The sequence below is a fragment of the Oryctolagus cuniculus genome, chromosome 20 (assembly GCF_964237555.1).
Source record: "Oryctolagus cuniculus chromosome 20, mOryCun1.1, whole genome shotgun sequence".
In the NCBI taxonomy this organism is placed as follows: Eukaryota; Metazoa; Chordata; class Mammalia; order Lagomorpha; family Leporidae; genus Oryctolagus; species Oryctolagus cuniculus.
The window spans coordinates 45368453-45393030 of record NC_091451.1 but is presented as its reverse complement, the minus strand read 5'-3'; the positions used below and the strand labels follow the sequence as shown (position 1 = coordinate 45393030).

At 49.5% G+C, this 24578-nt stretch overlaps 1 protein-coding gene across 3 annotated transcripts in view; it reads left to right on the top strand.

Moving 5' to 3' along the window:
- LOC100338442 (EEF1A lysine methyltransferase 1) overlaps positions 1 to 24578 on the top strand; it is a 40212-nt gene that overhangs the window by 15123 nt on the left and 511 nt on the right. For 2 of the 3 annotated variants that reach the window (XR_011384983.1, XR_011384982.1), the window contains one exon: positions 24466 to 24556. Coding sequence is in view for 1 of the 3 variants with exons in the window: in XM_070065419.1 (XP_069921520.1) it covers positions 2232 to 2876 (645 nt within the window). In the remaining 2 variants the exon portion in view is untranslated. Of the gene's footprint in view, positions 1 to 638; positions 24557 to 24578 lie in introns of those variants that run through there. The other variant, XM_070065419.1, reaches the window with a different exon arrangement.

Sequence of the window (24578 nt, the reverse complement as noted above, 5' to 3'; positions counted from 1 at the left end):
CTCTGCCTGTCAAAAAAAAAAAAAAAAAATTTGGAAAAATCTGTTGAATTCAGGAATTGTCAGGGACATGAGATGGTTCTGACATTGTGGAGAGTTGCATCAATCTGGTGGTGGGTCCTGTGGGAGTAGACTTACTAGTTTTAATGAAGTGAAATGTACCCGGGGGTGTGTATGTCCCTTGAATTTGGCAGTAGTGGGGGTGGTCTATCACCTGGCCTATTCCATTTTGGCTTTAGAGCAGCTTCATTTTGAGATAAACCCAGGCACCAGGTTGAAAGGTAGGAGTATAGTCGGAAGGTAGAGAGTGATTTGGGCAGATGAATGTGTGCATAGGTCCATAAGTGAGCACGCATTTCAGTAAGAAGAAAGTGAGAGGAGGAGGAATAGCTTCAGAATTTTGTAGGGGAGGAAAGTTAGGTGAAAGAAGAGGCCTTCCATAGAGAATTCCTTTTTTTCTTTTTTCTTTTTTCTTTTTTTTTTTTTTTTTTTTTTGACAGGCAGAGTGGACAGTGAGAGAGAGAGAGAGAGAGAGAAAGGTCTTCCTTTTCCGTTGGTTCACCCTCCAATGGCCGCCGCGGCTGGTGCGCTGCGGCCGGCGCATCACACTGATCCGAAGACAGGAGCCAGGTGCTTTTCCTGGTCTCCCATGCAGGTGCAGGGCCCAAGCATTTGGGCCATCCTCCACTGCACACCCGGGCCATAGCAGAGAGCTGGCCTGGACGAGGGGCAACCAGGACAGAATCCGGCACCCCGACTGGGACTAGAACCCGGTGTGCCAGCGCCGCAAGGCGGAGGATTAGCCTGTTGAGCCACGGCGCCGGCTGAGAATTCCTTTTTTTAAAAAACAAATTTTTAAAAGATTTATTTGAAAGTCAGAATTATACAGAGAGAGAAGGAGCAGCAGAGAGAGAGAGGTCTTCCATCTGCTGGTTCACTCCCCAAATGGCTGCAATGGCCGGAGCTGGGCCGATCCAAAGCCAGGAACTAGGAGCTTCTTCTGGGTCTCCCATGTGGGTGCAGGGGCCCAAGGACTTGGGCCATCTTCTACTGCTCTCCCAGGCCATAGCAGAGAGCTGGATCGGAAGTGGAGCAGCCAGGACTTGAGCTGGTGCCCCTATGGGCTTACCAGCTAAGCCACAGTGCTGGCGTCCATAGAGAATTTCGAACAGGCTAAGTATTAGCAGTTTCTGGGGAAGAGTTTTTTTTTGTTTTTTTTGTTTGTTTGTTTGTTTTTGTTTTTTTGACAGGCAGACAGAGACAGAGAGAAAGGTCTTCCTTCTGTTGGTTCACCCCCTAAATGGCTGCTACGGCTGGCATGTTGCGCCAATCCGAAGCCAGGAGCCAGGTGCTTCCTCCTGGTCTCCCATGCGGGTGCAGGGCCCAAGCACTTGGACCATCCTCCACTGTACTCCCTGGCCACAGAAGAGAGCTGGACTGGAAGAGGAGCAAACGGGACAGAATCCAGTGCCCCAACTGGGACTAGAACCGGGGTGCCGGCGCCACAGGCGGAGGATTAGCCAAGTGAGCCACAGCGCTGGCCAAGAGTTCTACTTCTTAACAGAGCTAAAGGAAAGAGTTTTACCCAGTCTAAGTGGACCTGGGCAGAAAGTTTAGTTAGAGCCTGTTTTAAAATTCCATTCATTTGTTCTACTTTTCCTGAAGAGGGAGGTCGACAGAGAATGTGAAATGCCGGCCGGCGCCGCGGCTCACTAGGCTAATCCTCCGCCTAGCGGCGCCGGCACACCAGGTTCTAGTCCTGGTTGGGGCGCCGGATTCTGTCCCGGTTGCCCCTCTTCCAGGCCAGCTCTCTGCTGTGGCCAGGGAGTGCAGTGGAGGATGGCCCAGGTGCTTGGGCCCTGCACCCCATGGGAGACCAGGAAAAGCACCTGGCTCCTGGCTCCTGCCATCAGATCAGCGCGGTGCTGGCCTTAGCGGCCATTGGAGGGTGAACCAACGGCAAAGGAAGACCTTTCTCTCTGTCTCTCTCTCTCACTATCCACTCTGCCTGTCAAAAAATAAAAAAATAAAAAAAAAAAAAAAAAAAAAAAAGAATGTGAAATGCCATGAGAGAAGAAGACAGGCAGATAACCATTTGAGTAATCTGAGAGGTATACTCTGGTCCGTTATCTGAATGGAAGCCAGTGATCTAAATCTTGCGATAATATCGTTTAAAAGTATATGACGGGCTCTTCTGAGTGCGCCGGCGCGGCTGACTGTACACAATTGGTGACATGAGTGACACAGAAGATGACGATACTCCTCAGCTTTCTTCCCACGCCTTAGCAGCTCTCCAGGAATTTTATGCTGAGCAGAAGCAACAAGCTGACCCAGGTGCACATGATAAATATAACATTGGAATAATAGAAGAGAACTGGCAACTGAGCCAGTTTTGGTATAGTCCGGAAACTGCCCTACGACTCGCACAGGAAGTGATTACAGCTGCTGGAGAAGGTGGCAGAATCGCCTGTGTGAGCGCCCCCAGTGTTTACCAGAAGCTCCGAGAGCTGCACAGAGAAGACTTTTCCATATGCATCTTTGAATATGACAAAAGGTTTGCCATATATGGAGAGGACTTTATCTTCTATGATTACAATAATCCACTGGATCTACCTGAACACATCCCTACACATAGCTTTGACGTCGTGGTGGCGGATCCTCCATATCTTTCTGAGGAGTGTCTCAGGAAGACATCAGAAACCATCAAGTACTTGACCAAGGCCAAGATTTTGCTGTGCACAGGGGCCGTCATGGAAGAACAGGCCACACAGCTCCTGGGGGTGAAGATGTGCAAGTTCATTCCACGGCACACCCGAAACCTGGCAAATGAGTTCCGCTGTTACATGAATTTCGATTCTGGGCTGGACTGCGGCCTCTAACTGGCAGAGTGACACAATACGGTAAAGGCCCCGGGTGACATTTCCACGTCGTTGTATTTTCTCAGTCGATTAAAAAGTTACAACCTCCTCCCTTCCCCTCCAACTTCCCTGGCCTAATTGTCAAAATAAGGGACGCTGCCCCTCATTGTTTCCCTAAGGAGGCATCCCTGGCGCTGGACTGTCTTCTCCGAACTTGAGTTCATGGAATTGGAGTTGGAAGAAATCTGAGAACCTGTCTAATCCACTCTCTTCGTTTAACATAAGAAGTACAGCTTCTTGGCCACCCAGGGCCTCCTGAATTAGACAGGACCTTGGCCTCTGCCTCAGGCCAGAGGTTCCTGTACCAGGGGCTCCTTCTGACTGTCCAGCATCCTGAGACTTGCGAGGGCCCCCAGCCCGCGCCAGCCCCCAGGAGCAGTGCCGAGTCTCCCTGACACCGACGAGTGCATGAGTGCCTTGGGTTTCTCTCTGCTTCCCAGGTCTGTGGGGCTGACGGCCGTGTGGCTCTGAGTCAGCTGAGAAAGTAGAAGCACCACCACCTGTACACCAAATGCCATAGCCAAAAACAGGGGACTGGGCGCAGGCTACATTGTCACTGCTCGGCACGTCCGTACCACGTCCGTACCCCAGAGCGGGCAGAAGGAAGGAACGAGGGTTCGCTGCAGCCTGGGGCATCGGGCCCTGGGAGAAGAGCCATCCCCAGAGATCTTGCATGGAGAATGGATTCGTGGGTGGCAGGGGTCGGGCTGGGGCAGGGCTGACGGGGACGGGTTCTGTGGTGCTGCAATGCCCGTGTCTTGTGTGTGGTGGCTGTTTCACAGATCCACACGCATGACAGCAGTGCCTGCCCAGCTGGCGAGGGCTGCACCAGTGCCGGTTCCCTGCTCTGCCATTCCCTAAGATGCACCCTCAGGCAAAACTGGGCCAAGGGAGCAACAGCCCGTCCTGTAAACACTGGCAATGTCTTGGAAATCTGCAATCATTTTAAAGTAAAATCTTCCTCAGAACTTAATGTCCCAGGGCCTGCTTCGTAGCATGACGTAGCATGATGCTACCTGTGACACCAGCATCCCAATGGGTGCCAGTTGGTGTCCCAGCTGCTCCACTTCCAATGCAGCACCCTGCTAATTCACTAGGGAAAAGCAGCAGAAAATGGCTCAAGTGCTGGGGCCCCTGCACCCATTTTGCAGACCCAGATGAAGCGCCTGGCTCCTGGTTTCAGCCTGGCTCAGACCTGGCCATTGCTGCCATCTGGGGAGTGAACAAGCAGATGTCGGCTCTGTCTGTCTCTCTCTGTGTGTGTCTCTCTCTCTTCCCTCTCTCTTTCAAATAAATAAGTGAATCTTAAAAAAAAAAAAAAAGTATATGACGGTGGCGAAACCTTTTTTGTTAGTAGTAGGGAAAACTTCCACCTACCCTGAGGTGTCCACCGTAAGGAAAAGGTAACATGTTCACCTAACTGGTCAGTTTGCCAGTCCTCCTCTGGGAGCGATCCATGGGCCTTGTGAGTGGGGAATGGGGGTGGCCTAATATTAGAGTTGGGGTTAGCAATTTGACAGATGCTACATGTCTGAGATAAGCTATGCATAGTTTCTTGTATGGTGGGAGTTAGGTGTACATATGATCTCAGAAAGTGAAAAAGAGAGTTTGGGTTTGAGTGATTGAATGGAGGTTTTTTAGGAAGGTAACTTGGAGAGAAGAAAGGAGCATTCGTTTTTCATCTAGAAACCACCATGAGTCCTTCCTTGTTGGAACGGAGAGATTTCTAAGGCTGAATATGCAGGAGGTAAATGAAAGAGAAAAGATGGGATTGTCTCCCTGCGAGCCACTGCTGTGGCTGTCAGATCAGCCTGGTTGTTAACTTCAGATAGGTGGTGTTTATCTTTGGTGGCCTTTGCAGTGAATAATAGCAGGTTCTGTCGACAACTGGGCAGCATCAAGGAGAGCTTTAATCTGCTTGCCATTATTATAAGGGTTCCTCGGGCTGTCATAAAACTCCTTTATTGCCATATCTGGACATTGGAATGGATGATATTATAGGCTTATCGGGAATCTGTGTCTATATTAACTGTCTTTCCTTTGGCTAAGGTTCAGGCTCAAGTCAAGGCTAACAGTTCGGCCACGTGGCAGGTAGTGCCTTGAGGTAGGGGCCTAGCCGCTGTGACCCCACGTGGGGAAGAAGAGTGTCCTCATGGTACCCCTCAGTTCAAGAGAGGGCACTGCCCGTTTTCAGGCTAGAGGAATTGCGTTAGCGCCTGCTGTCACGAGAAGTCCCAGGAAGGTGACAGAAGTGGAAAGTAGCTGAGTTCTTTGGAGATACCCTATAACCTTTTCAGCTAGAAGATTTAAGACTAGTGCTACGTTGGAGACAGGTCTTGGGAGGGGCTCCAGAGGAGAAGATCATGAACATGTTGAAGAAAGATGCTGGGTGAAAGGTTAATAGAGGCCAGATCTGCCTGGAGGGATTCAGGGACAAGGGATGAATTCCAATTTTGTCTCTCTTTTAGGTAATGAGTGAGGATGGCTGAGGCTATGTCCTTGTTCCATCACCTTACACCTGTCACATCTGTGCTTTCACACCTCTGTAGAGGTGGCATTCCCTTTCCCCTCTGTTCATTACAAGGGATATGAAGCTGCTAATCCTTGAAGTCTTTTTTTCTTCTTCTAAGACTTATTGTTTATTTGAAAGAGTGACAGGGAGTGACAGAGGGAAAGTGATCTTCCATCCACTAGTTCACTCCCCAGATGGCTACAACTACCCAGCCAAAACCAACAGCTGCGACTCCAGCTGAGTCTCCCCCATGGGTGGCAGGGGCCCAAGCCCTTCAGCCATCTCTTACTGATTCCCAAGACACATTAGCAGGGTGCTGGGTCAGAAACGGAGCAGCTAGGACTCCCGTGTATGGGATGCCCATGTCACAAGCACCAGTTTTGCCCACTGCACCACAGCGCTGGTCTCTCTGAAGACTTCACTCTGCTTGGGACGCACTTTGTTCATCCCTCAGGTTTCCGCTCAAGGCTGCTTTCTGAGAGAGCCTTTCCTTGATACCCACGTTTCTGCTGTCCCCTTACTCGTCCTGTTGTCCCCTTACTCTTGTCCTGCTGTCCCCTTACTCTCGTCCTGTTGTCCCCTTACTCTCCTGTTGTCCCCTTACTCTCGTCCTGTTGTCCCCTTACTCTCGTCCTGCTGTCACCTTACTCTTGTCCTGTTGTCCCCTTACTCTCCTGTTGTCCCCTTACTCTCGTCCTGTTGTCACCTTACTCTTGTCCTGCTGTCCCCTTACTCTCGTCCTGCTGTCCCCTTACTCTCGTCCTGTTGTCACCTTACTCTTGTCCTGCTGTCCCCTTACTCTCGTCCTGTTGTCCCCTTACTCTCGTCCTGCTGTCACCTTACTCTCGTCCTGCTGTCCCCTTACTCTCGTCCTGCTGTCACCTTACTCTCGTCCTGCTGTCACCTACTCTCGTCCTGCTGTCACCTTACTCTCGTCCTGCTGTCTCTTCCTTTGTAGCACATCACAGTTTCTACAGTTTCTAGTAATGGTCACATTACGCGTACACACACTTGTATGTTAAACAACATCTACCTCCCAAGAAGACCGTAAGCTCTTGGAGAACAGGGATCCTATCTTTGTTGGTCAGCATTTTGTATGTCGGTTGGAGCCTAACATTTACTAGTTTCTCAGTATATACTTGCCCAGTGAATGACTCACCACCTTTGAGAAACATTCTCTAGCTCTTAGCACCCATGTTTTACTACCTAACTTTATTATGACATTTATTACAGCGCTGTGTCATCTCACTAGATTGTTAGCTACACAAGATTGCAGTTCAGGCCTGGAATCATGCTCATTCAGGCTTTCTTTTCTCATACCTTATCCCTGAGGTTAACTGTCTTAGAGTCACATTACTTGTGCATTCAGGTAGCTGTTTCTACCTTCCTAAGGGGTTTCAGCCCCCTGTTTATTTTATGTATTTGGCTTTCAGATACATTTCTGTTTGTTCAATCACTTCTGTAGCCCCAGTTCTTTGCACTTCCCTCTTCCCCAGAAACAACAAAAACAAAACATTGTCCTGTCCTTGGAGAATAATCTTTATTTGGAATCACATTTCAGTTCGGTAAAGTAGAATATTGAATTTACTGAAGAGGTTTTCACAGCACAAGGATCACCAGTGGGATACTTATTATGGTTCTAGTGTGTTGGGATGAGGAAGGATTGTGGATTTTGGGGCAGACATTTGGTATGGTGGCTAAGATAGCTCTTGGGATGCCTACGTTTCATGTAGGAATACCTGGGCGTGAGTCCCAGCCCTGCTTACAATTTCAGCTTCCTGCTAACGCGCATCCTGGAAAGCAGCAGATGATAACTGAAATGTTTGGCTCCCTGCAACTCTTGGGAGATCCAGACTGAGTTCCAGCCTACTTGCTTCAGCCTGGCCCAGTCTCCGCTGTTGCAGAGTAAACCAGCAGAGGGAACATTTCTCTCTGTGTCTGTCTGCCTTTCAAATAAAATGGAGGGGGGGAGGGGCTATGAATTTGGCCATTGAATGATTTTTTTAAAACTGTGTTTCCCAACTAGGACATACTTCATACATAGTTAGAGCTCCATAACTGTTTACTAGATTCAATATGTGTCCTCAAAAAGAGTATTTGACACTTGATCTTAGCCAGAAGACCAAGAAACAATTAAGCAATTGACCTAAGATCACATGACATGGAGGCCAGCACTGTAGCGTAACGAGTAAAGCAGCCACCTGTAGTGCTGAATCCCACATGGGCACCAGTTCAAGTCCTGGCTGCTCCCCTTCCATCCAGTTCTCTGCTATGGCCTGAGAAAGCAGTAGAAGATGGTCCAAGTCCTTGGGACCCTTCACCCATGTGGGAGACCTGGAAGAAGCTCCTGGCTCCTGGCTTTTTTAGATCGACGCAGCTCCGGCCGTTGCAGCCATCTGGGGAGTAAACCAGTGGATGGAAGACCTCCCCCTCCCCACCTCTGCCTCTCTGTAACAACTCTGCCTTTCAATTAAGTAAATAAATCTTTAATATATATATATATATATATATATACACACACACATGACATGAATTCTCTTCATGATCCCATTTGTAAAACTGTTGGAAATGCTAACCAATACAATAGACAAGTTTAACATGAAATTATTATTTGAATAAATGTAAATATAAAAGCCACAAAGTTCCATATAAAGAAATATATCTGTGATCTTGAAATGAGGAAGGCTTTTCTGAATATACCTCAAAATTCAGAGGTAATATTTTTATTTTATATATCACATTGCACAAAACACTTTTTTTTAAAGATTTTATTTATTTATTTGAGTGTTACAGACAGTGAGAGAGACTGACAGAGAGAAAGGTCTTCTTCCGTTGGATCTCTCCCCAAATGGCCGCAACGTCCGGAGCTGCACCAATCCGAAACCAGGAGCTAGGAGCTTCCTCTGGGTCTCCCATGTAGCTGCGGGGGCCCAAGCACTTGGGCCATCCTCCGCTGCCTTCCCGGGCCACAGCAGAGAGCTGGACTGGAAGAGGAGAAGCCGGGTCTAGAAGCGGCACCCATGTGGGAAGCCAGCGCTGCAGGTAGAGGATTACCCCAGTGCTCCCTGGTGCTGGCCCCACAAAACACTTTTAAAAGACAGCAGGGGCTGGCATTGTGGCATGGTGGGTTAAGCCACTGCCTGTCAGGTCCTGGCTGCTCCACTTCCAGTCCAACTCCCTGCTCATGTTCCTGGGAAGGCAGTAGAAGATGGGCTCCTGCACCCACATGGGAGACCCAAGTGAAACTCCTGGCTTCTGGCCCGGCCCAGCCCTGGCCATTACAACCATTGGTGAGTGAAAATTTCTCTCTTCTTTTTCTATGTCCTTCTCTCTGTGTAACTCTGCTTTTCAAAGAAACTAAAAACAAAACAAAACAAAAGGACAACAAACTTGGAAGCAATTAATTAACACAGACAGCAGGGGAATAACATCCATGGTAATAACCCTCTTTTCGCTCAATTGAAAATAATGGGGGGGGGGGGGCAGCACTGTGGCACAATATGTTACGCCTCCGCCTGCGGCTCTGGGCCCATATGAGCGCCACTTCTAGTCCTGGCTGCTCCTCTTCCAGTCCAGCTCTCTGCTGTGGCCTGCAGTGGAAGATGGCCCATGTCCTTGGGCCCCTGCACCCATTTTGGGGAGAAGGAAGAAGCTCCTGGCTCCTGGCTCCTGGCTTCGGATAGGCGCAGCACCAGCTGTTGCAGCCATTTGTGGAGTGAACCAGCAGAAGGAACACCTTTCTCTCGCTCTCTCTCTCTCTCACTGTCTGTAACTCTACCTCTCACATAAATAAAATCTTAAAAAAGAAGAAGGAGGGAGGGAGGAAGGAAGGAAGGATGGATGGATCTGGGGCCAGTGCTGTGGCATAATGGGTAAAGCCGCAGCCTTCAGTGCCGGCATCCCATATGGGTACCTGTTCAAGTCTCAGCTGCTCCACTTCCTATGCAGCTCTCTGCTGTGGCTTGGGAAAGCAGTAGAAGATGGCCCAAGTCCTTGGGCCTCTGCACCTGTGTGGGAGATCTGGATGAAGCTCCTGGCTTCAGATCAGTGCAGTTCCGGCCATTGCAGCCAATTGAGGAATGATCCTCTCTCCCTCTCCCTCTCCCTCTCCCTCTCTCCCTCTCCCCCTCCCCCTCCCCCTCTCTGTATAACTCTGACTTTCAAATAAATAACTAAATAAATCTTTAAAAAAAAAAAACAAGCATAGTCAGTAAGATTCTAAAAGGAGTAAGTTAGGAAGAAAGGGAATGAGTTCTACCAGATATTAAAGGAGGGGTGGAGTGGACTTTAGCCTAGTAGTTAAGATGGCCTGTTAAGACCCTGGCTCTTGACTCCAACTTCCTACTAATGTAGACTCTGGAAGACTGTTGTGATAGCTCAAATGACTGGGCTGCTGCCAGCAACAGTAGAAACCTGGATCTCACTCTCAGTGCCCAGCTTCAGCCCCAGTCCAGCTATGGCCATTGGGCATTTGAGGATGAACCAGTGGATGAGAATTCCTTCTTTATCTGTTTGTCTCTCTGCATCTCAAATAATTTTTTTAAATATTTATTTATTTATTTGAAAGAGTTACACAGAGAGAGGAGAGGCAGAGAAAGAGAGGTCTTCCATCTGCTGGTTCATTCCCCAGTTGACCGCAACTGCCAGAGCTGTGCCTATCCAAAGCTAGGAGGCAGGAGCTTCTTCCTGGTTTCCCATGCAGATACAGGGGCCCAAGGCCTTGGGCCATCTTCTACTGCTCTCCCAGGCCATAGAAGGGAGCTGGATTGGAAGAGGAGCAGCCAGGACTTGAACCAGTGCCCATATGGGATGTCGACACTGCAGGCAGCAGCTTTATCCGCTATGCCACAGCACCAGCCCCTCAAATAAATTTAAAATATATGACAAAACTATAATATAATGTGGTACAAGCACATAAATAGACCAATAGAGCAGAAAAATCAATAAATAAATACAAATACACAGGAATTTTCATGTGATTTTTAAAAATATAGTATTTAGGCCGGCACCGCGGCTCAGTAGGCTAATCCTCCACCTTGCGGCGCCGGCACACCGGGTTCTAGTCCTGGTCAGGGTGCTGGATTCTGTCCTGGTTGCCCCTCTTCCAGGCCAGCTCTCTGCTGTGGCCAGGGAATGCAGTGGAGGATGGCCCAAGTCCTTGGGCCTCTGCACCTGCATGGGAGACCAGAAAGAAGGTCCTGGCTCTGGCTTTGGATCAGCTCAGCTCTGGCCATTGTGATCATTTGGGGAGTGAACCAGCAGATAGAAGACCTCTCTCTCTGTCTTTCAAATAAATTTAAAAAAAGAAAAAGAAAAGGGCAAGTGCGGTAAATAGGAGACGTGATGCTGGAGAAGCCCACAGCAGCTCTAGGAAGATGGAGATCCTGGCACAGCAGCACTACATCCATGGGAAGGGCAAACAGGTCAGACGGGGCAGTCACCAAGTTGCTCACTGTCTTGCCCAAGAACAGGATGCTTGGGTTACTCTGACCCAGATTCTCATCTGCACCATGTACTGATGAATGCCTGCCCTCCCTTTGACCCTCTGCCACCTGAATTAACCAGGACAGTCATTTTACTCCGGGGGAATATTCTCTCACCTACTGAGAGCTGGAGGTAAGCCAAAATGAACCAAGAAGCAGAAAGCACAACAAATCTGTATTATCTCGACACCATTCCTGAGAGCCTGAACCTGACCCCTGCTACTGTACAGCCAAATGTTCCACCCGTGCTGACTCATTTCCCAGTGTGCTTTCTTAACCTTGCTGCACAAGGAATCAGGACTCAGCAGTTAGCCGTCATCAGACTCACAATTCGCTACAATGAAAGGACACAGAGCCATATCAGAGAGAAAAGGCAGTGGGACAGGGTCTGGAGGGAACCAGGCATGACCCAGGAATGCTGTCCAGCAGAGGCACACAGGACACGCTTTACTTCCTCCAGCGTGGATTGTGACAGTGCATGTGAAGTGCAGCCGACCAGGAAGGCTCATTAGTGACTCAGTGCCCAGGGTTTTTACTGGGAGCTGGTCACGTAGCCCCCTGCACCAAGCAAATAGCAAAATTCCAGGCTCCCAGAAGGAAAACAGTATTCAGTGTGAACCACATTGTTTGCTCAGTTTAGCCACAGAAAGACACTGATTTTTTAGAGAATGGCAGGACCTCTCCTAGTCTTGTTCCCAGATGCCAACCAAGGGCCAGTCTCACAAGCGTTCCTTTCTAAAGAGAGCTGTCCTGAGCCTGTTGTGTGAACTACATGCCAGTGTAGTGAAATCACAATAGGCAGTAAGGGAGGGGTCAGCACTGTGGCGTTGTAGGCTGAGCCTCCACCTGCAGTGCCAGCATCCCATATGGGCACCGGTTTATCTCCTGGCTGCTCCTCTTCCAATCTAGCACTCTGTTAATGGCCTGAGAAAGCAGCAAAGGATGACTAGGTGCTTTGGCCCCTGCACCAGGAAACCCAGAAGAAGCTTCTGGCTTCTGGTCGACTCAGCTCCAGCCATTGAGGCCATTTGGGGAATGAACTGACGGATGGAAGACCTTTCTGTCTCTCCCTCTCAAATAAATAAAAAAAATATTTTTTAAAAACTAAGTGAATATGTGGTGATTTTTTTCTACCAAAACCCATTCTCCCCTTCCTCCATGGTAATAGAGTTGTAGTTGGGCACGTGGCTGTATAGTTGGACTGCATTTCACAGTGTAGAGCTAAGTATGGTTATGTGACTGACATCTTGTTAATGAATCCAAGATATGGGTGTTAAGCTACCTCTGGGTCTGAGCCTTTAGATTTGTGTTAGCCATTTGGCACAGTAGTTATGACACTGTATCCCATATCAGAGTACCTTCTCTTCTTCTTATCCACATTCTTGCTACCACACACCCTGGGAGGTGGCAGGGTATGGGTCAAGGGCTTGGGTCCTTGCCACCCATATAGGACACCAGATGAAGTTCTGGACTTCGGGCTTCAGCCCTGATTGTCGCAGACATTTAAGGAGTGAACCAGCAAATAGAAAATATCTCTTTCCTGCTCTTCACTCTTGTTGTCTCTCTCCCTTTCAAATAAAATGAAAATTTTATGAAAAGAGACTATGCACTGTTCTCTTAAAACCTTTACAGTGCCTCTCTCGTAATGTCTTTCTGATTTCTGCTGCCCTGTATCCATAAATGCCAAAGGCAACAGCTGTGACCATGCAGGTGGTGAAATGCTCTCACGACTGTGGAAAACAAAGATGTAAGGAATCAGGTTCTGTGAATGAACACAAGCACTGCCTGTCACCCTGGACCGTTCATGTTGGATTGGCATGTGAGAGTCAAGTAAACTTTTTCTTTTTCTTTTCTTTTCTTTTCTTTTCTTTTCTTTTATTTTATTTTATTTTATTTTGACAGGCAGAGTGGACAGTGAGAGAGAGAGACAGAGAGAAAGGTCTTCCTTTGCCGTTGGTTCACTCTCCAATGGCCGCCGCGGCCGGCGCACTGCGGCCGGCGCACTGCGCCAATCCGGTGGCAGGAGCCAGGAGCCAGGTGCTTTTCCTGGTCTCCCATGGGGTGCAGGGCCCAAGCACCTGGGCCATCCTCCACTGCACTCCCTGGCCACAGCAGAGAGCTGGCCTGGAAGAGGGGCAACCGGGACAGAATCCGGCGCCCCAACCGGGACTAGAACCCGGTGTGCCGGCGCCGCTAGGCGGAGGATTAGCCTAGTGAGCCGCGGCGCCGGCCAACTTTTTCTTTTTAGATTTATTTGAGAGGCAGAGCAGCAGAGGAAGAAGCAGAGGCAGAAAGAGAAATGTCCTGTACCTTGGTTCAGTCCCCAAAAAGATGCAGTGGCCAAGGCTGAGCCAGGCAGAAGCCAAATAAGAGATAGAAGTAAGGTACATACAAATTTAGAAAAGTAGGGGCAAAAGTTTTGACTTTTTTATGGTAGGATCAAATACTTAGAAAATCCATGAGAATTATCTACAAAACTGCTTCTAATATGGGATTTTGGTTACAGGGTATAAGATTATAGAAACTGGAAGCCTTTGTATACACAGATACAGCACTGTGTGGATGTCCTCGTGTGTGCCCCTTCACCGCTGCCCATGGTGCTCCAGAACAAGGTAGCTGGGTCACAGGGCTCAGGTCATCTTCATTTGGCAGAAGCCACCAGGTGGCTGTCCTGACCACCTACACCAGCTGACATATCCACTGGTATCCCTGCCAGTACTTCCTGGGTCCCCAGGGTATCAGCAGGCATGGGTCGGAGCACCACTGCGTGCGGCCTCACCCTCCCGACCCTCTCACAGAGTTCAGGACCGCAGGGCAAACTGGCCGTGTGCTTCGCCGAAATTGTGTGTGGCAGCAGCCCTTCTCTCTGTAAAACAGTTTCTGCCTTCTCTCAGAATCGCTCTCTCATTCCCTAAGCAGTGCATCTGTCCCTTCTTTGTCCCTCGTAAGAACAACCTGAAAGAACATTTTTGTTGTCCTTTGAATTTTGGCACACATGGCACAGTCCTGCTGACAGGGTTCTCCAGATCCATCTCTAGTTATACTTTCCTTCCTCTAGATTTTGTCCATCCTCTCACAAAACTAGGCTACAGTGAGCTCCGGCTGGCACGCTGCTTCCTCTCCCACATTCCTCTTTTCATCTTCATCATGATTAATTTATGATTGTATAATCGAGATTTCTTTTTAAAGAAGCTACATGCTTCATATTAGGTAACAGAACCCAAAGTTCCTGAGTGAATGGTGGCTCTTTGCTGCTCACTGAAAGTAAAAAGCTAATAAAATAATTGGATCAGAAACTGGAATTTTTATATTGCTATGAATATATTGAAAAACTTCAGGAACAAATGGAGTTTAGTGGGCACATACTTTGAACAATCAAGAATCAATGGTTGGGACCAGAGCTGTGGTGTAGTGGGTTAAGCTGCCATCTGCTACACCAGCATCCCATGTGAGTGCCAGTTTAAGTCCCGGCTGCTCCACTTCTGATCCAGCTCCCTGCTGATGTGCCTGGGAAAGCAGGGGAAGATGACCCAAGTGCTTGGGTGCCTACACCCACATGGGAGACCCTGAAGAAGCTCCTGACTCCTGGCTTTGAATTGGCCCAGCTCTGGCCACTGTGACCATTTCGGACAAAACCAGTAGATGGAAGACCTCTCTCTCTCTCTCTCTGTTCCTCCCTCTCTCTAACTATGCCTCTCAAATAAATAAGTAAATCTTTAAAATGAATTAGTGGTTGATTGGGTGTTTTTTTTTCTTTTCCAATTTTTTAAATTTATATAATGGGAACAAGCCAGGAACCAGAAGCTTCTTCCAGGTCTCCCACACGAGTGCAGGGACCCGAGCACTTGGGCCATCAACCACTGCTTTCCCAGGCCGTAAGCAGAGAGCTGGATCGGAAGAGGAGCAGCCAGGACATGAACTACCATCTATATGGGATGCTGGCACCACAGGCAGAAGCTTAACCTACTACGCCTTAGTGCCAGCCCTATATATAGTTCTATGAACATAATATTTACCACCCAACCCTCCTTCCCTTCCTCATTCCCACCCCCCCTCCTCGTTCCTTTCTTATTTTAATTTTTGCAATGACCTACTTTCTTAAAAAAAAAAAAAAAACCTAGTTTAGCAGGAATATATACAACAGCATAAACAATAATTGAATGAAAAAATGACCATGTACAGTAAATTTTGAAGTAATCACAGATCATTAAACTATAGTAGCATAACATTGTTAACCATTGGTTTGACAAAGATATAAAACAGGCCAGCACCGTGGCTCACTTGGCTAATCCTCCACCTGCAGCGCTGGTACCCCGGGTTCTAGTCCCAGTTGGGGCGCCGATTCTGTCCCAGTTGCTCCTCTTCCAGTCCAGCTCTCTGCTGTGGCCCGGGAAGGCAATGGAGGATGGCCCAAGTGCTTGGGCCCTGCACCCGCATGGGAGACCAGGAGGAAACACCTGGCTCCTGGCTTTGGATCTGCGCAGCACGCTGGCCATAGCGGCCACTTTGGGGAGTGAACCAACGGAAGGAAGACCTTTCTCTCTCTCTCTCACTGTCTAATTCTGCCTGTCAAAAAAAAAAAAAAAAAAAGTTTTAAAAAACTATATTTGGTGGGGCCGGCACTGTGGTGTAGCGGGTTAACACCCTGGCCTGAAGTGCTGGCATCCCATATGGGCGCCGGTTCGAGACCCAGCTGCTTCATTTCCAATCCAGCTCTCTGCTATGGCCTGGGAAAGCAGTAGAAGATGGCCCAAGTCCTTGGACCCCTGCACCTGTGTGGGAGACCCGGAGGAAGCTCCTGGCTCCTGGCTTCGGATCGGTGCAGCTTTGGCCATTGCAGCCAATTGGGTTTGAACCAGTGGATGGAAGACCTCTCTCTCTCTCTCTCTCTTCCTCTCTGTAACTCTGCCTTTCAAATAAATAAACCTTTAAAAAAAAAAAAAGAGTATATGCAGCAGTACTGATACAGACCTTTGTCTTAAATTTTAGCTCCCACGTATAAGAGGAGAACAAGTGGTATTTGTCTTTCTGTGTATGGCTAATTTCACTCAATGTGATATCCTCCAGTTATATCCATTTTGCTGCAAATGGTAGAATCTCATCCATTTTTATAGCTGAATTTATCATGGTGTATATATGCCACATTTTTTCTGATGATGGACACCTTGGTAGATTGCAAATTTTGGCAGTTGTGAACCGTACTTCTGTAAACATGATGGTAACCCGTACACATTGGGTGTCCAGGCATCCACTTCACAGAACTCCACCCCCAGCCTGCCTGGACCATTGCAGCTGCTTTCTGATGGTCCACCCGGGCCATACTTGTGAGCCTCAAATCCTGACTCCACCCAGTCACCACGATCTACCTGAAGCACAGATCTCGGCCTGATCAGTCTCTCTTGCACCTACCGTCTGCTCTCCTCACTGGGCCCCAGGCCTTCCTGAACGGCTCTGTGGCTCCTAGCTGGGCCCTGACCATGCCAGCACCTGCCACACTGCTTCTGGCCTTGACACCCTTTCCCGTGCTGTCCCCGTGCCGTTGTCTGAACATGACTGGCTCCCCAGCTCATCAGATATGCAAACCCCAAAGTCTTAGGTTTATGTTGCTGAGAGGGTAGAAACTGAATCCATATACAGCGTCTGAAGGTAAGGCCTTCAGGAAGTGATCGGTGGGGTTAGGTTGTTAGGGTCGAGCCCCCATGAACGAATCCTGGTAGCTTTGTAAGGAGTGCCCACAAGACCACTTGCTTCTTGTCTCTCTGCTTACTGGCTCACAGTGTGATCCACCCCTGCACACGCTCCACCACCCACCACCCTCATCAGACGCCAGACCAGTGGTGCTGCCGGATCTTGGACTATGAACCTCTAAAACCATGAGCCAAAATAAAACTTCCTTTGTCAGTAGCCTGTGTCAGCTGTTGGTCATAGTAACAAACAGCTGCCCAATGTCCCCCTCCAACTGCCATGCCCTTCCACCCTGACACAGGTTGTTCCTTACAGCTCAGCTCAGTCATTTGCCATTGGGAAGTCTTTCTGGTCCTCTCTGCTCCCATAACACTCTTTAAAAAAAAATGTATTTATTTATTTGACAGGCAGAGGCAGAGAGAGAGAGAGGTCTTCCATCTGCTGGTTCACTCCCCAGATGGCTGCAATGACCAGAGCTGAGCTGATCCAGAGCCAGGAGCCAGGAACAACTTCTGGGTCTCCCACATGGGTGCAGGTGCCCAGTGACTTGGCCATCTGCCATAGCAGAGAGCTGGATCAGAGTGGAGCAGCAGGGACTCGAACGGCACCCATATGGGATGCTGGCACTGCAGGCGGAGGCTTTACCTGCTACGCCATGGCGCCACACCCCCACCCCAACCCCCACCCCTGTAACACTCTTGAACCTGATTTTATTGTTGCACTTACATCAGGCCATGCCAGCACCTATTCCTGTGTCTGTTTTCCCAACAGTAAGCTGCTGAGAATGGGAACTGGGTGCTGTGTTGAGTCCCCTGGCTTAGCCAAGTCCCTGGCATATTATAAGCTGAACCAATGCATGTTGAGTGAACGTTGAAGGAAGGAAATCTGGCTCCTAGAAGGAGCATCAGGTATTAGCAGCACCCATTGTTACTCCACCTGCCTTATAAATTATTTCAGAATGTTGAAATATTTTAGGAAAGAACAAGAACTACATTTGCATAAGTCCATTATTTAATTTTTACTCAGTTACACCTCCACCAGCCTCCAAGTTAGTTGAGACAACCTATAAAAATATGTCAGGGGCAAGTGTTTGACCTAGAGGTTATGGTGCTCATGTCCCATGGCAGAGGACCTGGGTTCCATTCCCAGATCTGCTCCTGATAACGTAGACAGCAGTGATGACCCAAGTGGTGGGTTCTGAACCAACATAGGAGACCTGGAATGTGGTCCTGGGCCCTGGCCAGGCTAAACCATTGCTGGCATTTGGGGAGTGAACCAGTTGATACCTATCCATGTCTCTCTCTCCTCCCTCTCTCTCTCCCAAATTCAAAGCAAAAAAACCTTTAACAGACTCCTGCTTGTATGTTACTGCCCAGGACCAGTCACAGGGCCCCCTCTGACTTCTTTAGAAGCTGGGAAAGTAAGTGCACAGGTGGACTTTCCAGGCCTTATACTCCAAGTGTCAATAAAAGGCTGCTGGAAGCGACTGGACAGCCTCCCTGTCTGCCACTGCCGGGGGAAAGCATTTAACATTCATTCATTAAGCTGTTTCTGTTTATGACCCAGGAACCTTACCTCACTAGCGACAGTCCATCTTTTCAAGTTATAAAATACTTGAACATTATTTATGGGGAAAAAATTAATTCTTGAGACCCCCCCCCCAGCAACAGATGGCTCAGAATGCTGAGGGTGCCAGTGCAGTGTGCCACTCAGAACTCCCGTGAGTGCCAGCACCTGGGTGGGTGTTGGGGCACAGCAGGTGAAGACGCCCACATCCCATAGCAGAGTGCTGGTTCCAGTCCTGGACCTCTGCTCCCGAACCAGCATCCTGATAATTTGCCTAGGAATAGTGGCACAAGTACTTGGGTTCCTGTCACCAATATGGGAGACCTGGCCGGAGTTTCTGGCTCCTGGCTTCAGGCTGACCCAGTCTGGGCTGTTGCAGACACTGGGGTAGTAAGCCAGTGGGTGAAAGATTTCGTTGTCTTTTTTTCTCTCCTTTTTTCTCTCCCTTCTCCTCTCCCATGTTGGTCTGCTTTTCAAATGAGTAAACATTAAAAAAAAAAAGCGCCAGAGAAGGGTGCTGGTCCAATTTCTGTCTTATCCTCTTTATGGCCAGGGGATGGGGTCCTGCAATTGGCCCTTCTGGGACAGATACCCACCCTGTGAGGGAAATGAGGTACAAGGATTAGCCACCCTAGCAGAGGCCCTAAGTCAGGATGAGTAAGAAGCAAGCCCTAAAGGAACAGAGGTACTGATGCCACAAGCATCCGTAGGGCAGGGACCAACACTGCACAAGAAAAACAGCAGCCTTCACCACACTGTAGCTGACTCCACCCTCTGAGCTGCCCTCCTCCACTGAGAATGAGATCAGTGGGCGGGAGACCCCATTTGCAAAAGCTGTGGGAAAGTGAGACCCTGCATTGCCTCCTACAGACAGTAGAACTACTCAGGCCTAAACAAGGCTGTGTCCTCACAGCTCTCTGTGAACAGTGACTGCTCCAGGTGTGGAAAAGGCACCATTCCACAGGGGGCCACACTTCATCAGTGGCCATGCCAGCCTGAGACCCATTCGCTCTCCACACAGTCCCCCGGGACCCAAGAAGCAGCTCTTGTGGCCCTTGCACATGCCGTCTTCCTGACAGTGTGGCCTGTAGCAACGTGCTGCGCCACGAGCCAGCTCTTGCCCACGAATTGCTCCTGATCCCTGCTGGTAGTACAGAAACCACACCTGGTTACTGAGGCTTGGTGTACAATACCGACTTTGTGATAGCCAGGAGTGCCGGCCCTCCTGGGAAGCTGTGACCATGATTCTGCATGACATGATGGGTCTCACATCACACAACAGAAGTCATTCAGGATCAACTCCCACTTGGGGGCCTGTGTGCCAGGGATTTCTCTATTTTTCATCTAATTTAATCTCCAAAATAAGCATAGCAATTAGATATTCCCATTGATTGATCAGAAAAATTCTCACAAGTCAAGTAGGGGAGCAAACCCTGAATGTTAACCCAAACTTCTTAGTTCTGGTCTATTTATTTATTTGAAAGGCAGAGTTACAGAGGCAGGGAGAGGAACAGAGAGAGATCTAGCCGCTAGCTCACTCCTCAAATGGCTGCAATGGCAGATCTGAAGCCAGGAGCTTCTTCCAGATCTCCCACATGGGTTCAGGGGCCAAAGGACTCAGGCCATCTGCTGCTTCTTTCCCAGGCACATTAGCAGGGAGCTGGATCAGAAGTGGACCAGCCCGGACTTGAACTGGCAGCCATATGGAGTGTTACTGCAGGCAGCAGCTTTACCCACTATGCCACAGCGCTGGCCCCGGTTTTGAGCTATATCAGTTTCCACAGCTGCCACACCACCAGCCCCTCCTAAGGGACTTTAATTTAAAAGAAAAATTTCTGGCACTCTGGTGCAGTGGGTTAAGCTCCTGCCCACAGTGCCAGCATCCCATATGTGTGCCACTTCTGATCCAGCTCCCTAATGTGCCTGGGAAAGCAGCAGAAAATGGCCCAAGTCCTTGAGCCCCTGCACCCATGTGGGAGACCTGGATGAAGTTCCTGGCCCATCCTCAGCTGATGCAGTCATTTGGGGAGTGTATCAGCAGATGCGTGATCTCTCCGTCACCCTGCCTTTCAAATAAGTGAATAAATTTTGGAGAGAGAGACCATCCATCCACTGGTTCACTCCCCAAATGCCTGTAATAGCCAGAGCTGGGCCAGGCCAAAGCTGGGCTCTCCTGTCCAAGTCTCCAGCATGAGTGGCCAAACCCACATATTTGGGCCATCATCTGCCACCTTCCCAGGCATGATAGCTGGAAGCTGCATCAAAGCAGGCAGGTCTCTAATCAGGCAACCCAGTGTGGAATGCAGGCAGTCCAAGAGGGGGTTGCCTCCCACATGGAGACCCAGATGAAGTCCTATTTCCTGGCTCTGGGCTTAGCCCAGAACTGGCTGTTGTGGCTATTTGGGGGATTAACCAGTAGATGGAAAATCTATCTGTCCCTCTCTGTTGCTCTGCCTTTTAAATAAGCAAATAAATAAATATTTAGGGAAAAAAACCCTAATATACCTCTAAGGTTTACCAGAAACTCTGCTGAAGAGAATGCACAAGATTTGGGGACGGCGCTGTGGTAGAGCAGGTGAAGTCGCTGCCTGCAGTGCTGGCATCCCATACGGGCGCTGGTTTGAGACCTGGCTGCTCCACTTCCAATCCAGCTCTCTGCTGTGGACTGGGAAAGCAGTAGAAAATGGCCCAAGTTCTTGGGAGGCCCAGAAGAAGCTGCTGGCTCCTGGCTTCAGATCAGCTCAGCTCTGGCCATTGCGGCCCCTGGAGAGTAAACCAGCAGATGAAAGACCTCTCTTTCTCTCTCTCTGCCTCTCCTTCTCTCTCTGTGTGACTCTCTTTAAAATAAATAAATAAATATTTTTTTAAAAATGCACAAGATTTTGCACTAGTCACAGCAAGACCTAAAGCTCCATCTGACACTTAGAACCCCAGAGTGCTATCACATGAGCCTACAGCTTGGGAGAGGAAAACTCTGAAATGGGCAGGTTGCTTCAGAAGGGAAGATTGGGGTTGGAGGCAACGCCAGTGGAAGATGGCCCAAGTAGTTGGGCTCTTGCTACCCATGTGGAAGACCCAGATGGAATTCCTAGCTCCTGTCTTCAATCTGGCCCAAACCTGGTGGTTGCGGCCATCTGGGGGCATGAACCAGCAGATGGAAGATCTGTCTATCTCCCCGTCTCTGACACTCTGCCTTTCAAATAAATAAATCTTCAGGGAGGGCAGGTATGATGGGAAGAATCACTATATTCCTAAAGTTGTACTTATGAAATTTGTACTCATTAAATAAATGGTTTCTTTGGGAAAAAAATAAAATAAAAACAAATCTTTAAAAATAACAAAGAAAGGGAGATGGGAGGGCATTAGGCACCGTGGTTAAGATGCCACTTGGGATGTCCATGTCCATATCAGAGTGCCACGGGCAGGTCCCAGCTCCTCCACTTCCAGGCCAGCTCCTCTGAGGCACACCTGGCAGGCAGTGGTTATGGCCCCCACCCATGTGGGAGGCTTCAACTGGGTTGGGCTCTTGGCTTTGGCCTGGCCCAGCCCTGGCTGTTGGCAGCCATTTGGGGAGTGAACATCCATTTCATAAACATTTTGTTTTATTTTTTATTTGGAAGTCGGAGAGACAGAGAGCTCTTGTCTGGTGCTTTGCTCCCCTAATGCCTACAATAGCCAACACTGGATCAGGCCAAAGCCAGGAGCTACAAGCTCTATCGGTGTTTCCCATGTCGGGGGCAGGGACCCTGGTACTTGAGGCATGACTTGCAAACTCCCAGAATGGACCAGCAGGAAGCTGGAACTGGGAGTATTTGTAGAACTCCGTTCCATATGGGATGTAGCATGTGGGCAGTCTTGGCTGCTGCACCAGATGCCTGCCCCGTGTGATCTGCACAAACACACCGTTCCTGTTTCCACTGTGGAGGCACAAACACATTATCTCGAAGAATGAAAAAAGTTGGGGGGAACAGCCCTGGGTTTTGTGCCATGTGTTACTTGTCAGTCCTCCATGTCCTTGTCAGGTGGAATCACAGCTCCTTCAGCTTGAATATTTTGATTCATGAGATGAACTCTGAAATGTGGTGGTAGGTAGACTCACCTATGCCACACTTTTAAATGATACAAAGTTGTCGAAAGGGTTTTGGGGGCCAGTGCTATGGCTTAGTAGCTTAAGCCTCCATCTGTGGCATCCCCTATGGGCACCGGTCCAAGTCCCAGCTGTGTCTCTTCTGATCCAGTTCTGCTGTGGCCTGGGAAAGCAGCAGAAGATGGCCCAAGTGCTTGGGCCCCTGCACCCACATGGGAGACCCGGAAGAAGCTCCTGGCTTTGGATCAGCCTGGCTGCGGCCATTGCTGCCATTTGGGGAGTGAACCAGCAGATGGAAGACTCTCTCTCTCTCCCTCTGTAACTCTGCCTTCAAATAAATAAATACATATTTTTAAAAAGATTTATTTATTTTGAGAGGCAGAGTCACAGAGGGAGAATCTTTCATCTGCTGGTTCACTCCCCAAATGGCAGGAACGGCTAGAGCTGAGCCAATCTGAAGTCAGGAGCCTGGAGCCAGGAGCTGGCACTGCAGGGGGTGGCCCCAATAAATAAAAGCATAAACAAACAAACAAACAAAAAAGGGTTTTGAATGTAGAGGCCACATGCTGTATGCTGCTGCCCAGAGCATGACATTGCCAAGGAGATTAGAACTCCCTGAAACTAGCCGGCGCCGCGGCTCACTAGGCTAATCCTCCGCCTAGCGGGTTCTAGTCCCGGTTGGGGCGCCGGATTCTGTCCCGGTTGCCCCTCTTCCAGGCCAGCTCTCTGCTGTGGCCCGGGAGTGCAGTGGAGGATGGCCCAGGTGCTTGGGCCCTGCACCCACATGGGAGACCAGGAAAAGCACCTGGCTCCTGGCTCCTGCCATCGGATCAGCGCGGTGCGCCGGCCGCAGCGCGCCGGCCGCGCCGGCCATTGGAGGGTGAACCAACGGCAAAAGGAAGACCTTTCTCTCTGTCTCTCTCTCTCTGTCTCTCTCTCACACTGTCCACTCTGCCTGTCAAAAAAAAAAAAAACAAAAACAAAAAACAAAAAAAAAAACAAAAAAAAAAACAAACTCCCTGAACCTGGTACTCGCTGTCTCCACTGGCCGCTGAGCTCTGCACGCAGCACATCACTTGCCTCAGCGTCTTCCAGCAGACGGAAGATCCCTGAGGTGAGACATCTACACGATGTGCGTCTCTGCCAAGTCTGGAACACCACAGGTGTCTGCCAAGTCTGGAACACCACGGGTGTTTGCTAAGTCTGGAACACCAAGGGTGTTTGCTAAGTCTGGAACACCACGGGTGTTTGCGATGTGCGAAGTTTCCAGTAACTTCTTCTTGCTCAGTTCTACTTAACAACGCGCCTTCCCCTAGTTGTAGAGGCAGAATGTAGAATTAAGCACAGATGGATCCTGATCCACCTGTCCCATCCCTACCGCCTCTGTACACCTTGTCCCAGAGTCAGCCGAGAAGCAAAAGAGGGACAAAGAAGCAAATATCCCTTCCCATCCGTTATGCTGATCCGGCTCTTTGCAGGAGGGGTGGGCGATTTCCCAAGGAGGAGTTCTGTGGGCGCGAAGGGGTGTGAGCAGAACGGGGGGAAGGCAAGCCCTTGTAACAGGGCTTGGAGGAGAGTTCAGAGCTGTCGGGATCAAGCATTACAGGGCCAGGAGGCCCAGCCCGAGCACCCACAGCGGGGCCAGCACTGAAAGGGTGACCCATTCATGGCAAGGTGTCCACACCCAGGTATCTGGCCCCTGGCCGACTGGCCGGGTTGGCAGGTGACCCCTGGCTTAAACTAGACAGAAAGGAACTGTCAGCCCCCAGGCCAGCCAAGCAGAGGGACCTGCTCATTCCTCTTCCACTTTCTGTTTCTGAAGCACTTACCCCACCCCTGCCTGGGGGTGTCTGAGGGTAAGAGCACCTCTGGGCACCCAAGGGGCCAGCGGGACCTGTTCTTCCACTGGCAGATCACGAGGCTGTTTGGGTGGATCTGTGTTGGTCAAGACAGAAATGGAGCAGCAGTGGAGGGCAGAGCCATGGCACCCACCCGGCATTGTGCCCACTTCTCTGCAGTCCCCAAGGAGTGCAGGGAGGGCTGGACACAACCCCACTTCTCACCATTCTTTGAATTTTGCTTCTTTTAACCTTCCAGTCTTCTTCCCTTTCAAGTTCGGCCGCATTCCCACCTAATGAAAGGCTGGAAACGTCGCTGTGAACGCTTCAGGGTGAAGCTCTAATGATGGTCATCATTCTCTTTCCTAATTCTGCTCAGGGGAAATAAAACAGTGTGACTCCCAACCACGAAAGCCATTTCCAGCTGGAGACCTGAAACAGCCCTCACTGGCCAGTAGATGGCGCCAAAGGTCAGTCCCTTTCCGCCTTGGG